This window comes from Vidua chalybeata, chromosome 7 (assembly GCF_026979565.1).
Source record: "Vidua chalybeata isolate OUT-0048 chromosome 7, bVidCha1 merged haplotype, whole genome shotgun sequence".
NCBI lineage: Eukaryota > Metazoa > Chordata > Aves > Passeriformes > Viduidae > Vidua > Vidua chalybeata.
Genome location: NC_071536.1, coordinates 2,096,940 through 2,112,874, shown reverse-complemented (window position 1 = coordinate 2,112,874; position 15,935 = coordinate 2,096,940). Strand labels below are relative to the sequence as shown.

The 15,935-nt window shown below is 52.3% G+C and overlaps 1 protein-coding gene and 1 long non-coding RNA gene across 2 annotated transcripts; both read left to right on the top strand.

The window, feature by feature from the left end:
• Positions 1-2,451: 2,451 nt before the first annotated feature.
• LOC128791099 (uncharacterized) lies at positions 2,452-9,999 on the top strand. The gene is made up of 3 exons (XR_008431971.1): positions 2,452-4,314; positions 5,600-5,686; positions 7,017-9,999. It is a non-coding gene; the product is annotated as an uncharacterized LOC128791099 (long non-coding RNA).
• A 646-nt stretch (positions 10,000-10,645) lies between these two features.
• On the top strand, positions 10,646-13,202 carry LOC128790635 (uncharacterized). The gene is made up of 6 exons (XM_053947555.1): positions 10,646-11,258; positions 11,519-11,583; positions 11,693-11,842; positions 12,026-12,174; positions 12,410-12,557; positions 12,801-13,202. Exons 1-6 carry the CDS (start codon positions 11,081-11,083, stop codon positions 13,200-13,202), a joined length of 1,092 nt encoding a protein of 363 aa, XP_053803530.1. The 5' UTR covers positions 10,646-11,080.
• Positions 13,203-15,935: the final 2,733 nt, after the last annotated feature.

Here is a 15,935-nt window from a genome sequence, read left to right as displayed (position 1 = left end):
TGATTGGTTTGACCCAACTTCCTAGAAAAAAATTCACTTCCGTGTCAAACCACGACACCCTGCTTCGTGATGGACTGACATAGGGTCCAGGTGCTGGGCATTGTTCTACTGGTTTCAATATGTTCCTGTTCACTTTCTCCACTTCCTTCTACAAACGAGCTTGTAATAGAACAATTAGCTTTAGCTTAAGCATCTAATCATCATTAACCTATCGCTGGTGTATCTAACTTCAATATGAATTGGTTCTAACCATCAGCTAAAACCTTAACCCTTTAAAATCAGGATTCACAGGCAGATCCAATTCTAGTGCCAAGTTAGAGCGTATCAATACCCCCGGCTAGATAAAGATGCACAGCCCAACATCCCCAGGGCCGCTCCTCCCATTCCCCCACTGGAAGGGAAGAGGCAGAGCCAGCCCCACCCTCTGTGGGATCCCAGGTGGAGCTGACACCTCTCCTGATATCCCCCAAGCCGTGGAAGGCCCAGGCTAGGAAACAGGGACGTTTCCTGGCACAAATGATCACGAGATATCCCCATCATCATGAGCCACCCCCCAAGACAAGGTGCAAGTAACCCTCTGAAAGCCCAGAACAAAGGGTCTGTCACATTGAAAAATACTCCAGCAATGATCCTGAATCCATCCTGATATGGATAAGGCAGGGATGTCTGGATTTCAGAAGCCCCTGTGACACCTTAACAGCAGATAAAACGTCCAGCTTGCCAAGCACTCAAAAGTAGGTACTTGTAACTTTACTAACAGGATGTGATTTCAACTATTACCTACCAGAAGCTGTGTTACAGAGCCTACACGTCAACTTTTCTCCAACACCAGCTGAAAGGAACATTGCCATGGTCCAAAAACTGTTGGAACATCCTGGCCTGCACAAATTGCTGCAACAGCAGAAGAAGACAAGTCAGAAGGCACTGATCAGTGTCCATCACAATACAGAAAAGGCACGTCATGTCCTAGAAGAAATGAAGAGGGATGGAGAGAATCACGGGCAGGAAAACTTGCTTGGATGGTCCCCAAGTGCCACAGGCTTTTCCAACCTAAGCTACATCCTGCAGTTGTGATACTGGCACTAACTGGGATTGGGTTTGTGTCAATAATTGCAGTGGATGTAAGAGTGTGGTACCTAATCCAGCAATCATGAAAACAAACTTGTCCAGAAATACACAGGTTGAAGGAAGGAAAAGCAATGTGGGTTTTTGGGTTTTTTTTTTGGTTGGTTTTTTTTTTTTTTTGCCAGAACCAGATGCTGTGTTTTTGTTCATAGATACCACTTGGTTTTAACATTTTGATAAAAGAACTGATTGGCTCCAACACTGAGCCAAGAGCCACCACAGAGACTGACTCAGAGAGGTGGGTATTGGCTTTATTCGGCGCTGACTGCGTGGGGGATTGCTCGTCTGTGAGAAATGGATTTGTAAAGGATTCTCAGATGCTGGCTGAAAGCTCACACAGTCTTGTACATCTGTATGCAAACTCTGAGATAAGGTGTGCGGACTTAGGAAGGCCATGGAATCGAGATGACATTGTTGAGAGAGAGATTGAACTAGAAACAAGTTTCAGAAGGTGGCCTTGCAAAAAGACCAGCTATTTTGAGAACTAGAACTGTGAAAGATGCATTGTAGCAAGACCACATGGGGTAAAATAATAGGTGATTGTTGTTCGGAGTGTTAGCAGCATTGTGTGGCAAAAGCTAATAGGCTGAAGAACATTTCTAAGGTATTGCAAGCAGGAAATAGGGTGGCTTCTTATAGAATGGTGTTAAGCTTTACATCTCTTATGTCTCACCCTTCTACAAGGCTGGTAATGGAATAAAATCTTTGAAAAAGCCTCTCAGTTGCCCCGTCTCTGTAGAGCTAGGATTTCCCAACGCTCCTCCTAACACACACACCCAGCACCCAGCACATTGCACAGCGCAAGATATGGTTACATTTTGTGCATATTTATTACATTCCTTGGTTAGGACTGGTTATACAAATTACTTCTCCGAGGTCATTCATATCATTAGCATACGTGATGGCAAATTCAGTGTACTCTGGTGGTGCCACTGAGGAAGGCTCCGAGTCTTCCACAGGGCTCACTGCCATGAAGGCCGACAGTCTCATTCTGTCTGCACTTATCACCTTTCTTTCTGAAGCATGCACAGTCCTTTTGTTGGCTGCTCCAATGGTATCAACATGTTCTGTTCCTCTGCTCTTAACAAGGAACCTTCCGTTTCTCTTAGCTTCAAATGGCTAAAGTGCATCTTGTTCCTTAGGCTTCTGCTTAATATTTGCTGACCCTTTGTCATGGTTGGACACTGGTGCAATGCCAGTGCATCCATGCAAAGATATTTTTTCCAAATGAATGCTGTGAGATGCGACTGGAAACAGAGCAGAGCGGGCTCGAGCTTAGAAATAAAAAAAAAAAACTTTATTAACCTACAACTCTAATAAAGGACACCCACAGAATTCAGAATGAAAACCTTCCAAAACATTCCTCCGCCCCCCACCCAATTCCCACCAAAACACAGTGAGACAAAACCTTGGATTCCCGATCAAGTTACCAGCCCTCAGATAATCAATTCTCAGTCCATCAAGGGAGAGAGGAGTCTCTTTTGTACCATAGACTCCCCCAGGAAACACAATTGCCACCTCTTGTGTTTCCGCGTCACACACGGCACCACCTGGAGAAAATCTGCCATCGTGACATCCTCCTTCCATGTACAGTGCTCTCAGCACCGTGCATGATGGATCGAGACTGCTCACAGGGTTCCTTTGAAGGATGCTCTGCCAAGGAGCAAAGAACAACAGTTTCTCTTTTTGGGACAACAGTGCCCCCCATTTTCTCCTCCCCTGGGGCCAAGGGTCTCGAGAACAGAGATCTTCTTCTTCCCTGAAGACTGAGGGCACCACCACACCCTCCTCATCTTCCTCTCCACTCCTGCCACTCCCTTGGCATCACTGCAGCAGGTCACTCACACTCCAGCCCTGGCAGTCACTGCAGCTGGTCGCTCCCTTGGCTCAAGCCATTACATCCCCCTAAAATGCAGTCTGTGTTGCAGGAGGAATTGCTTCCGTCTATGGCTATACAAGAAAAGTCCAGCCAAAAAAGACTAAGCCTGCCTATCTTTGTCTTCATTCTCTTAATTTTCTCTTGAACATTTCTAGTGAAGGCAAGTTTTCAGCAGCTCTAAGTGTTTACAAACTAATGAGTAAGTAAATAAACTCAGCATTAATGTGCTTTTTATTTCCAAAGTGAATTGGTGCTTTTTTGTCTGCTGAAGAGAAGAAAATGTCTTCCCATGGTGTTCTGAGATCTCATCATGGGAAGCAGTGCCACAGCTGACTCTTGCTGTAGCATTAGTTTAGGTTGGATATTAGGAAAAAGTTCTTTATGGAAAGGGTTGTCCAGCCCTGGAACAGACTGCCCAAGGCAGTGGTGGCACCCCCATCTCAGGGTGGGGATTTAAAAGCTGTGTGGATGTGGCACTTGAGGACATGAATTAGTGGTGGAATTGGTTCCAACCCAAATAATTCTATGATTTTACATTTAGCAGAGAATGTTTACCATTAGACCTGGAATCTCAGACATTCCCACAGCAGTAATCCAGATGGAGATGTGTAGTTAGCAGCATGAGTAGGGAAGACCTCTGAGGAGGAGAAGATGGTCTTTAGAATCATGGTATTTGAAACTTTGGAGACTTAGACTTGGATGTTTCTTTGATTGCCAGCTCACGGAAACATTATCTTTGGGATCTGTTTCACTGTTTTCAGAGTAATAGTATGAGAGAAAAAAAAAAAAAAAAAACAGAAAGAAAGCAAGAAAACAGAACACTGCTAGAGAACAAAATCTGCTCTGTATGATTGCTTAACTTTGCTAACTTGTGGCAGCTTGAGTATTTCCCTTAATCAGAGAGAGCTGATAGGAATGGACAAGAAAAACCAGACCCTTCCATATCTGTGGGCATGAACATTGCTGTCCACAAATAAGTGTTTAGGTTAAGACTACCCAGAGACAAGCAGCGTTGGATAAGAAGTCAAAGAAATACCAAAAACATCTCCTTGGTACTGGAAGCAAAAGTGTCTTGAGAAGGAAAATGGAATAGCATTCTACTAATAGTAATTTGCATGTTAGTTCATTTACTTGTACTAAAAACGATGCCAGTCACGTGCAGCCCTGCCTCCCTGGGAGGATGGAGCACTGGGGGGAGTTGGGGTGTGGTAATTAGCCAAGTTTTCCTGGGTATCCAGACTGATCCCATTGCTCCGTGTTCTCCTTCTGCTTCTAGGATGGTGCATCGATTTAGACAACTGGATGCAAAGGTACTTCTGACCCAGATTGCTCTGGGGAATGTGATTCTCTCTGGTAAAGCAGGGGGTGTGCCATGGCAAGGAAAATGAGCCTCCCAGAGTCGTGTGCAGTCTTTGTCACTGTCACCAGGACCCCATTTTAAGTGGCCTTTTTTGCCGTGCTCTTTTGATTCCATACATAGGAGTGTGTAGGGTGTGTAGTGATTAGGAGAAGAGGGAATGGTTTTGAACTTAGAGCAGGATTAGATGGGATAACGGGATGAAATTCTTGGCTGTGAGAGTGGGGAGGCCCTGGCACAGGGTGCCCAGAGAAGCTGTGACTGCCCCTGGATCCCTGGAAGTGTCCAAAGCCAGGCTGGATGGGGTTGGAGCAGCCTGTGTACCTGCCCACAGCAGGGGTGGAACACAATGAGCTGTAAGGTCCCTTCCAAGCCACAAGAGCTTCATATTGCGCAGGAAAATGAAACAAAGACACTTGCTTAGCACTGGAGGAGTGTTTCTCAGTATTCCTTGTGGGATGGAATAAAATAGAAGTAATTTCCATCTTAAACTGCAACATTCAGCTGTCTTAACAGGTCCATGAAACACCAGTGGGAAGAAGGGGTGTCACATACTTTTCATGTCCCCATCCCAAAGGTGTCTGTCAAGTTTAGCTTCTGGTGCTGTTGGCATGGGGTAATTAAGCAATATAAAGCTACCAATCTACCAGAGAGCACATGATGAGAATTGCCATACAAATAATCTTTTTATGACTGTGATGTTGAAATGGGTATGTGTGTTCACAATGGGTATTTTCTGAGGCTTGACTATCTTTTTGGCCTCTGAAGCGGGGAGTGGCTTTGGTATGAAGCACAGACTTTTTGAGAAACTCACAGGTGAAAAGACCCACATATACTTCAGAGTATTTTTGGTTTTTGGTTGCTGTCAAATAATTTAGATTGCAAAATAATAGGTTGCTTCCCAGACTGAAAGGGAAGTGGTGAATGAGTCTGTGGCTAGTGATGCTTCTCTTGAAACTGAAAGGAGATCTGCTAACCTTAATTCTCTCCTGAAAAGAAATACCCATCTCTTGCTCCTCTGTTCTGCTAACTGCTGGTTAACTCACTGAAATACAGAGGCATCGGGGCTCGCTGTATTAATCGCCCTGATGAACACTGTCATTGGGAGTGTCCTCTCGGGCACTCTTGCATTTGGTGTAATACTTGAAGAGGCAATTACTTGTTACCTTCATTACTCATTAGCATTGCTTTCCTTCAGCTAGATGGACTTTACAAAAATAACCTCTTTTTTTTTTAAGCTCTCTGATTTGAAAGGCCTTCTGAAAGAGATTTCCAGTAAAATTAAATGAGTGCAGCTGAAATTCAAGAGCAGCTACTGGAGCAGGGTAAGCCCTCTTTAAATCCATTCTCTGCCTTGAAAAAGTTACCAGCATTTGTGGTGTTAAATTGGTGTGTCTTTGAAAGAAGAGCTAGTATTAATTGCTGATGGTTGTATTCATATTGTCTGATACTGGGGAAGAAAGGAGACCCGAATTGTCTTCCTCATTTGTGTTTTTCTTTCTGAAAAATACAGGTTTCCATCTGGGCTTTCTATCAGGTTTCGGCACTGTTTAAAACACTTTGTTTTGCTCGCTTGCCTCTGAATAACTGTGACTAACCCAAGGTTATTTTAGTTGTCTTTGTGTTGGAGGGCCTCTAGAAAATGAGGAGCTGCTGTGCTGGATCCTTTACCCTTGGTACCTTCTAACTCTGAAGAGCAGGCAACCCAAATAGAAAAGACACAAGTGAGGGCAGGAGTAAGGTTTATTTTTCCACTATCAAAGTGGGGCATTAGGCTGGACCGCTGTAGCCTTCTTGTACAATAAGCTGCAGTGTGAGGAGTTGACCCAAAGTCTCAGGTGCAGCTGAGTGTCTGGTCATCAGCCTTGTGTCCTTTTGCCTCCAGTTTCAAGAAAGAATTGGCTTGGATCCCACAGAGGGATGTGAAAGTCAGACAGAATACTGATGGATGCAGAGAACGCTGCCATCTTTAGAGACAGCAGGTTAAGAAGTGTAACTGTTGAATGGGATAATCTGGAACAACTTGATCAGCCTGGACATTACGGCCTGGCTCCTTCTTCCACAGAGTGGTTTTGTCCAAGAGAACTTAAACCTGTGCCAAACATTCCCCACTCAGCTCACTGTTTTCCTGGGAGAACTGAATATTCACTTGACCTAAGTTCCATGTAGTCATGAATGACTTGCAACCACCTAATAAAATCTACAGAGATCACCAGTTCCTGGGCTGGTTCTAGGATGTGCTGGACTCCCAAGTTGCCTAAAAACAAGGCTGTAGAATAGTGGAACTCTGGAGGCCATTTAGTCCAGTGCTGCTCAAACAGTGCCAGCACAGATCAAAGGGAGCTGCAGTGTGGCTGGCAAACAGGTTGTAATTAGATACAGTGGGGCAGCCTGGGACAAGGGACAGCAGTTCATGATGGAGCTTGTGGAAAGGCACCTCTCATGATAGATGATAGTGCCTTCAGAAGAATCCTAGAATCCCAGAATGGTTTGGGTTGGAAGGGACTTTAAAGCTCATCCAGTTCTACCCTCTGCTATGTCCACCCTCCCCTGGACAAGGCATCCAGTCACGTGAGCTGATGTTGAGAGGATGAAAGCAAAGCCTTGAGGTGGGCTGGGAGCTCTACTCTCCAATTCTTTCTGTTGCTCACACAGGTACCAGTTCATGAAGAAAAATTGCTCGGAGCTGGCAGTAACCCCCAAGCAGATGGTAACGGAGGCATCAGAGTATCAATGTCTCGGCAGAAGTCAGCAGGATTTTCTTGCTATTTTTATTTTTGTTGATCAAACAGCCCTTTCTGCTTGTTGCAAGGTTGTGGTGAAACGGGAGATGATTGCTTATCTCCTGACATGATTCCTGCATTCCCCAAACTCTTCTCATCTGCCCTTATGTCCACTGGCAGCAATTAGTCCTTGTAAGCTGCTGTTGCAAAACACTCCTATTTCCAAGAGTTCTGCTGCTGTTGCCAAAATCCCTTTGCTTTTACACTTCACTCAAAGGGACCCGTGCATGGGTTTCCTTCAAGCACTAATTGCGCATCTGAATGAATCCATCTCCCTTCCTGTTCTGTCCTGCAGTAGCTGGATCTTGCTTGTTCCTTGCACGGGCTGTCTGTCAGACCTGCTGGGGTCTGGAATGCTGGCATGCCAGAAAGCAATGGATTTCAGCATCATCCCCCCAAGGAAAGCCTTTGGTCCAGCCCTTCATCCCTATTTCAGACTGTACAGGAACATTGTGGACTTGTTCCCCCTCTACCTGGAGCCTTTCAGCAGTGCAGAAGTTCAGCTATTACAGCCCTGCATGGGAGAGACATTAATTCATCTAGGAAATGTTTCTATAGGCTTTGTGGGCAATCCTTGCTTGGTTTCATTGATGAAAATTTGTATTCTGGGAATGTTTGAATTCATTTGACTTTTCCAATGTGTGTTTGCTGATGTTTGCAGCTGGAAATGGAGAAGAGATTGTTGGAACCTTTAAATAGAGCAGTGCTTGATACGGTGAGGTGGCGCTTTGTGCTTTCTGTCTAAAATAGCAGCTGAATTCTGTCACATTTTGTTTGGTATAACTGAGAGCACAGCCAACTGAAAGCACTACAAATAGCATTTATTTACATGGCAAAGCATTGTATCAACCTTCCTTTCCAGTGTCCAGGAATCATGGAATCATAGACTCACCAGAGGAAAGGACCTGCCAGGATGATGGAGTCCAAGCCCTGGCCCTGCACAGACACCCCAACAATCCCAGCCTGTGCATCCCTGAGAGCATTGTTCAAATGTTCCTTGGGCTCTGTCAGCCTGGGGCTGTGCCCATTCCCTGGGGGAGTCTGCTCAGTGCCCCAGCACCATCTGGGAGAAGAACCTTTTCCTAAAATCCCACCTGACCCTGCCCTGACACAGCTCCAGCCGCTCCCTCAGGTGCTGTCCCTGTCACAGAGAGCAGAGATTGGAGATGTCCTCTGGGAGGAAGCTGCCAGCCATGCTGAGACCTGCTCCCTCTCTCTCCTCCTCTTCTCCAAGCTGACCAAGCCAATTGACTTTAGCCGTTCCTCATACAGCTTCCCCTCCTGTCCCCTCATCATCTTCACTCCCCTCTTTGAATACTCTCTGCAGGCTTTGTATCCTTATGATATGTTCAGAGAGGTTGCTGCTCTTTTCTCCCTGCATCTCATGACCCAGCTGTACTGTATGCTGTGCATGACACCATCCTGGGGGCTCCAGCACTAACAATAGCAGTGGTATTTGTTTACATGTGGAAACATTTCCTGCTGAAAAGTAAAGGGCTTTCACTGATTCACACGGCAGTTAGCTTGCACCATAAATTCTTGAGATAAGATTCCTTTCTGGAAGTTATTTTTCCCATAGAATTTGTCTGCCTTGGATGTGAAAATTGTGCTATTTGTTCACTCCCTTCCTATATAAAACCTGTGGAATCCTTTAAACCCTTCAGGGAAATCCCAAGGACCTTGCCTTGTAAGAATATAGCCTAGAGTCTCCACCTAGGCTTAAAGAGAAGACTTCTGCCATGGAGCCTTGCAACACCATGATCCACCTCAGTTCCTTTCCCCATATGTCCCAAATTCTTGTGGTTTTTCCTTTCCCTGTTTCCTCATTGGTTGTGGTATCTCTGGTGGCCAGCCCTGTCTTCCCTGTAGGCCAATGCCATCAGACCACTGGCCTCTGACCCCTACTTAACCTTGTGCAGAGCACAGGGCCAGGTCTTTGTCCCTGATCCCTTTGGCATGGTGGATGTAATAAACCTTCGCTGGAATACATCATAAACAGACCCTTCCTGTCTTTCCTCCGCTGAGCTATGTGTGTGAGTGGATTTGAAATGGCTGTTCTTGTGGCCTCACTCAGAGCAGCTTCTGAAGGAGACGCTTCAAAGAAGGCTGCAGCATTTCTACCACCCTGCCACGTGGCAACAAAAACCTGCTGTGTGGTTCCCGAAGCTCTAGTGATCTGTTGTTGTGTGAATGTAGCAGTGAAACCATGTTCTGTAAGGCCTGAATTCTGGAGTCAGTCCGTGTCCAGTGCTGCACCCAGGGGCACCAGCCTGTGCCGCACACGCTGCTGCAGCCAGAGGCCGCGCGGGCTCTTCTCCAGGCTCCCGTGGGCCCCAGCCGGGTGCCGATGGAGCCCCGGCCCGGCGGGGCTGCGGGGCGGCACCGCGGCTCCCCGGGCAGCAGCCGGCCCTCTGCCCCCTCCAGAGCCCGGCGCCAGCGGCTGCTGGCCGGGCCTCAGGGCTGTGCGGGCAGGGGAGGCCGGGGCTGGGCTGGCGGCCAGCCCGGGCCCTCGTGGCTGCCCAGGCCACAGCGCCGTGACCGAGGGCCCCCTGACACCGTGGGGAGGGCGGCCGTGTCTCCTCGAGCAGGGCTGTGGAGGTGCTGCTGTCCCGGCGGCTCTGGATCCCACAGAAACAGCACCGGAACGCGCACGAGAACAGCAAGTCTGCGAGCACTTCCCCTGGCTGCTCCTTTAGTGTGTTCACAACACACTGAGAGACACAGAACACCACCTCCTTCTCCTCTAAGAGTTATCCCTTTCCTCTGCATTTCCCAATGCACCAGTTATTAGCTGCTGGCTTGAGCTAGACACACAAACAGTGCTGCATTAAACTTTGAACTTGGCTGTTTTTCTGTTCCAGAATGCTTTAAAAATGCGCAGAAAAGTCCAGGGAGACATGACTGTGTCTCTGTCCTGTGAAAATCAATAGCTGTTGGTGCTTTTGTGTTGCTGCTTTTTTCTATGGAAAGAGCAACTGGGGAAGGATGGGCCAGGGTATAGAACTGGGGAGGGATGGCAGTGCTTAGGGTACAGACTGTCCAATGGGAAAAAGGCTTCAGGGATGAGCAGGGATGGGGTGACATAATCCGAAGCAATGAGGGAGAAGGGAAGGAGTGGTTTGTGGAGGGAAGCAATGGGGTTATCGAGAACAAGGAACTTTCTAGAACTTGGGGAGATGACAAGCATGAACTGACAGATGACAGATATGTGTTCATCTGCATGGGGAAGCAGGGAACTCTGGGCAAGTGTTCTACACAAATGAAGCCTCCCAGGGCATCCCTGAGCTGCTGTCCCCAGGGGTACATCCCAAAATCCTGTTGGGCTGTCTCAGACACATGGGGTCGGGGATTCCTTCCAACCTGGGCCACTTTGGGTGGGCTGGGGGCGGCCCCAGGGCAGGTGACAGTGTTTCCAAGGGCCCTTTGTGACATGGTCTGCACAGTCACCGTGGCATTGCATGGGAAACGGGTGTCCAAGGGCCCTTTGTGACACGTGGTGACACAGCAGCTGGTGGTGCCAAGAGCACGCCAGAGTGCTCAGAGCAGGCGACGGGACAGGACGGGACAGAGCAGTGCCGTGAGGAGTCCCCTCACAGCTCACTTGTTCGTGTCCGACCCGCAGCTTTTCTGAGGCGTTGTTCCTGCAGCTGACCTCGAGGCCACAGCACAGCACTTGGTGACCCGTGGCCTTCCCGAGGCTTCTGTTCTGCAGGTGCCCTTGAGGGCAGAGTGTGGGACTTGGTGCCCTGGAGCTTTTCTGAGGCATCTCCCAGCCCTGCCGCCAGTGCCCTCGAGGCCAGACCACAATCCCTGACAGGAGTCTCCTGTCCTTGTGGCAGGAGCCCTTGAGACCAGAGGGCAGGGCTTGCTGTCCTGTAGCCTTCCTGAGGCTTCTCTCTGGAAGGTGCCTTCCAGACACGACTGCAGGACTTGTTGATGTGGAGATTTTCTGAGGGATCTCTCCTGCAAGTTCCCAAAAATCCAGTCACTGACATGGAGAAGAGACCCCCAAGAGTGCCCAAGCTGGCCTGGGTGGAGGAGGAGGAAGAAGGCCCTGGAGCTGCACCAGCACAGGAGACTGAAAAGGTGGTGCCGTTCCATCCACCGCAGGAGGGTGAGTGGCAGAGCTGGGCCCCAGGGCTGGTGCCTGTGGCCACCTTTGCCCCATCCCATCCCATCCCATCCCATCCCACCCATCCCATCCCATCCCATCCCATCCCCTGGGGACGTGCCCATGGTGATGAAGGAAGAAGGGCCTTGCTCCATCCCCTGGGGCATCCCGGGGCTGTCCCTGCCTGGGGAGAGCAGGGCTGGGCTGTGTTCTCCGGCCTCTCCCGCAGCCCCTCAGCTCTGGCTGTGCTCACTCCTTGCCAGATGCAGCCCTGGACCACAAACAAGAGCAGGAATCCACCCGTGGCCGCTTCCGCAGAGCAGCGCAGGTACCTGCAGCCATCCCCACCTGGGCTGGGCCTGCTGTCACTGCTCAGCCCAGCACCGTGTGTGGAGCACTCCATGCAACATCCCTGGCTTCTTGCCAATCTCCTACAGCTCGTTTGCAAATTCATCAGGAGCATTCGGCAGGAAGAAACCAGCGCCATGGGCACTGGGCTCAGAGAATACTCAGAGGTCCTCAAAGATGAGACCAGTGCTGCCCTGCTGGATTTGCTTGTGGAGAGGGGTGTTTTCAGAGCAGAGCAAGTAAGCAGCCTGTGGCCAGGCTTCAATTCCCTCATGAGTCACATGGCTTCCCAAGCCACTAGTGTTGGTCTCTGTGAGCCTTTGAGGCCATCGCAGTGTGGTGGGAAGGGAAGCACTTCTCTGGGGACACTGGGAATGTTGCTCCTTCTGGCAGCTTTCCAAATTGCCCTGTGCCTTCTCCAGGTGCCTGCCATGGTGAGATTCATCCACCTGTGGCTCACGGCCAATGATTCTGCTGAGCACAGGCTGGACAAAACCCTTCTGCATCTCACCAAAGCGCAGCCAAATGACGCAGTAATGACACTCCTGCGTGTGGCCCCATCCTGTGACAGGTATGGGGCCACCTGCCCAGGGGGCTCAGGGCTCCCCCAGCCCATCGCCCTGTACAGCCTGTCCCAGGTGTCTGACCAACAGAGAGGTCCAGGGCCCTCTGGCTGCTCCCTTTCCCAGCCCTGGCATGTCAGCCCCCCAGGCCTGCTGCCATGCTCCCTCGCTGCCCCTCAGGGGCCATGCCCAGGCCAGGGTGCTGTGCCTGAGACCCCCTGAGACAGAGCTCTAACCCCACAGAGCTGCCATGGCCATGTGGAAGACCATCATGTGCTCACCCAGGACTGCGAAGGTGGTGCAGCTGATTCTCCTGGATGTGCTGGGGAGCTGGCCAGAGTACAGCACGTGCACCTCCGATGGGGACAAAACGGGTGTCTTTGCCCTGGCTGTGAGTTTCTGCCAGTGGCCTTTGCTGGCCCCAAGGCTGCCTCTCCAGCAGCTCTCTTTCCTCCTTCCCCCACTGCATCTCCCTGCCTCAGGCGCTTCCCTGAAACCTGGCCTAGGGGCAGCTGCAGGGCCGCCGGTCCCGCTGCTCCCCCTGTGTCTCTCTGGGCCTCTCCCTGCCACGCTCGGGCCCTGTCACACGGACACCTCGGCCTGAGCGCTGTCTGGGGGGCTTTGTTCTTTGCAGGCAACTGTGGTGATGTGGAAGATCCTCCAGGAGCCCTGTGTCCCACACAACGTGAAGCTGCATTTCCCCCACTATTTGTGCATCTGCTCTTCCAAGTGTTCTTCAGCACTGAACAGATGCCAAAGAAGGTCCTTACCTTCTGGAAGAGATGCCGGGAGCAACACGGCCTTGCCACCAGCCCCAACAGGTGACTCCTGTCCCTGCCATATTGCCAGGGCAAGAGCCAGCACTGCAAGTGTGACCTGGGCTTTGCTCTGCACACATTGCAGTGTGGACCCTGAAGTCCCTGCTGTACCAAAAGCAGTACAAGGATGTGGTGATGGCAATGGAACGCAGGTGTGGCTGGACACGCTGCTCTGTGCCGACACCCACCACTATGCCGTGGGTCTGCTGGCCAGGTGAGACCCCCTTCTCCCCGCTGCCTCTGACATTTGTGCTCTGCGCCTGGGGTGCCCCACACAGTCCCCGTGGTCGTGGCCAGAGGGCCTCGTCACCGAGGGACTGCCAAGCAGACTGGAAAAGGCTGGGAGAGGAGGGTGCCCCAAAGAGCCACCTCCTAATGGCCCAGGTCCCCTGCAGGATGCTGGGGAAAGACCAGAAACTCTGTAGTCAACCTGGGAGTAGTTTGTTCCACTGGCTCACAGTCTTATGGACTTTAACTTCTGACAGGGAGATGTCCTGCATCTCCTTACGCTCGTGTTTCCGGATCTTTCGCTATCTGCTCTGGCTGCTCAGCACACAGGAGCTATGCTGGGATCTGCCTCCCTGGCCTTCCTTGTGGAGGTGAGCCTGTTGGCCAGCGCTGCCTCGCTGAGCTGCCTCCCAGCTCTTGCCCTCTCGTATAGCCACAGCTTGTGGCTTGCGATGTGCCCACGCCCTGTGCGTTCTGGGCTCCTGCCGGCCGGGTCCCCCTGTCACTGCCCTGTGCCTTTCAGGTCCTCGAGCACCTGGACTTGATGTGAACGCCATGTGGACAGAGTCCTGCAAATCTTCTCAAGGCACCTGCAGAGTGAGTGCAGGGAGAGGCGTCACCTGGCACTCAAGGGCCTTCTCAAGCTCACTGACGATCCCTCGATGGTGAGAAGGGGGCAGTGCTGAAGCTGCAGGCAGCGTGCGGCTGGGGAACGCAGTTGCTTGGGCTTGGCTGTGCTTGGGGTGCTGGGGCAGCTCCTCCCAGCTCTCCTGCCTCCCGCTTCAGCTGCCCGAGTGCTTTGGCCTCTAGATCCTGTGGCAGAAGGTGGCCTTCAAACTTGTGTTCTACACAGACGGAAAAAATGTGGAGCCTGACTGAAAGTCTTGTGGAGCTCCTGCGGGATGCAGATGGAGAGATGTTAAGATACACAGTCATGGTCTCAGCTTTATAATCTTGGACAAGGAACGCCAATACCCAGCTCCTTTGCCCTGCAGCTGGCTCAGGCAGTCGTGCTACTCTTTGACCTCGTAAGGCTCTGTGCCCCAGCCACGTCCCTGGGTACTGCCTGGACACTTGGTGCCCTGTGATTTGAGGCATGCACCCAGCTGAGCCCCTCGCAGCCATGCTGAGGTCTTCTTTTCGTCTCTTAATACAGGACAATAGCCAGGTACAGCTGCTCTCCATGCTGCTCTTCCGAAACACTGCTGACTCTTTCATTGGAAAAGGAGAAAAGCCTCTGAAGCACAAGTGTGCCACAGCCTGCTGCCACTCTTCTTCCACTGCCACGATGAGAATCAGCGTGTGGCAGAGAGTGAGGACTCGTGGGCTGTTGCTGTCCCCTTGGGAGGGGGCTGGCTGCCTCCTGCCCTGGCGCCTGGCGGGCTGCAGCCTCCTCCAGGCCTTGGCACAGGGACGCGGGTCCTGGGCCCTGGGCTGTGGGGCCATCTCCGGTCTCTGCTGCTCTCCAGGCTTCTCGGGAAATGCTGATTTGTGTGGCCGAGTTCCTGAAACAGAGAGATCTTGAGAAACTGGTGAAGAAGGAGAAACTCTGGATTTTCGCCAACTGCCTGGTAAAGGACGCCTGGAAGCCCCAGGCTCAGCCTGGAGCAGCCCCCTGGGCGCGGTGCTCAGTGTGTTGGCTGGCAGCTGTGCCCCTGCCCGCTGCTGCAGCCAGAGGCCTGCGGGCTCTTCTCCAGGCTCCCCTGGGTCCCAGCCGGGTGCCGATGGAGCCCGGCCCCGGGGGCTGCGGGGAGGCACCGCGGCTCCCCGGGCAGCAAGCCGGCCCTCTGCCCCCTCCAGAGCCCGGCGCCAGCGGCTGCTGGCCGGGCCTCAGGGCTGTGCGGGCAGGGGAGGCCGGGGCTGGGCGCAGGGAGCGCCCGGGCCAGGGACTGAGCCCGCGCCAACCCTTCCCTGCTGCCGCTCTCTCCAGCTGGCAGAGGACAGGAGCCGAGCGGCCGAGCACCTGCGCCGGGCCCTGCCCTACCTGCAGAGCCCACAGGAGCCCCTGCGAGAGGCGGCCGTCAGGTTCATGGGTGAGCCAGGAGCCCGGGCTCCCTCCCCGCCCCGCCGCAGCTCGGCCCCAGCCCCGCCTGCTGCCCCGGCAGCGCCATCCGGGCCGGCGCCGTGGAGCCCTGCCTGGCCTGGGCGCTGCTGCCGCCCTCCGGCAGCCGTGCCCTTGGGCGGCAGCGTGCGGCAGGGCCCGGGCTGAGCCCTGCCGCGGCCACGAGGCCGTGTGGCCACAGGGCTGGCAGCGCCGCTGGCAGGGAGCTGTGCCGCTGGGCCGTGACAGGCTCTGTGTTCACAGGGATGGCCGGGCGGAGCTTGAGGGGGCAGCAGGGAGAGCTCCAGCTGATCTGCAATGGTGAGTGAGGGCAGCGGGCTGACAGCGGGGGCTGGCGGGGGCAGCTGCCATCCCTGCCCCGGCTGCAGAAGGCTCTGCTCCCTGTGCGGAGCAGGGCTGGCCTGGGCAGAGCACACAGAGATTCAGGGACACATGGGGATTCGTGGCCCGCAGCTTCGGCTGATCCTGTTGGGTCCCTACTCCCTCCTGACCATGGCAAGAACTGGCTGGGATGGCCCTGGCAGGGGGCTCTCCTCGGCTCCCCGCTGAGTCGGGATCTGACTATGGCTCTGATCCTCTCTCTTTCAGCCCTTGAAGGAATGGTGAATGACATCAGCGTCCAGCGTTGGAAGCCTGGCAATTCAATCATTGTGCATCCTGA

Coding starts and splice junctions, on each gene's coding strand:
- LOC128790635 (XM_053947555.1), top strand. CDS start 11,081: ATGTGGAGATTTTCTGAGGGATCTCTCCTGCAAGTTCCCAAAAATCCA. Junction 12,175..12,409: donor GTGGCCCCATCCTGTGACAG/GTATGGGGCCAC, acceptor CTAACCCCACAG/AGCTGCCATGGCCATGTGGA. Junction 12,558..12,800: donor CGGGTGTCTTTGCCCTGGCT/GTGAGTTTCTGC, acceptor TGTTCTTTGCAG/GCAACTGTGGTGATGTGGAA.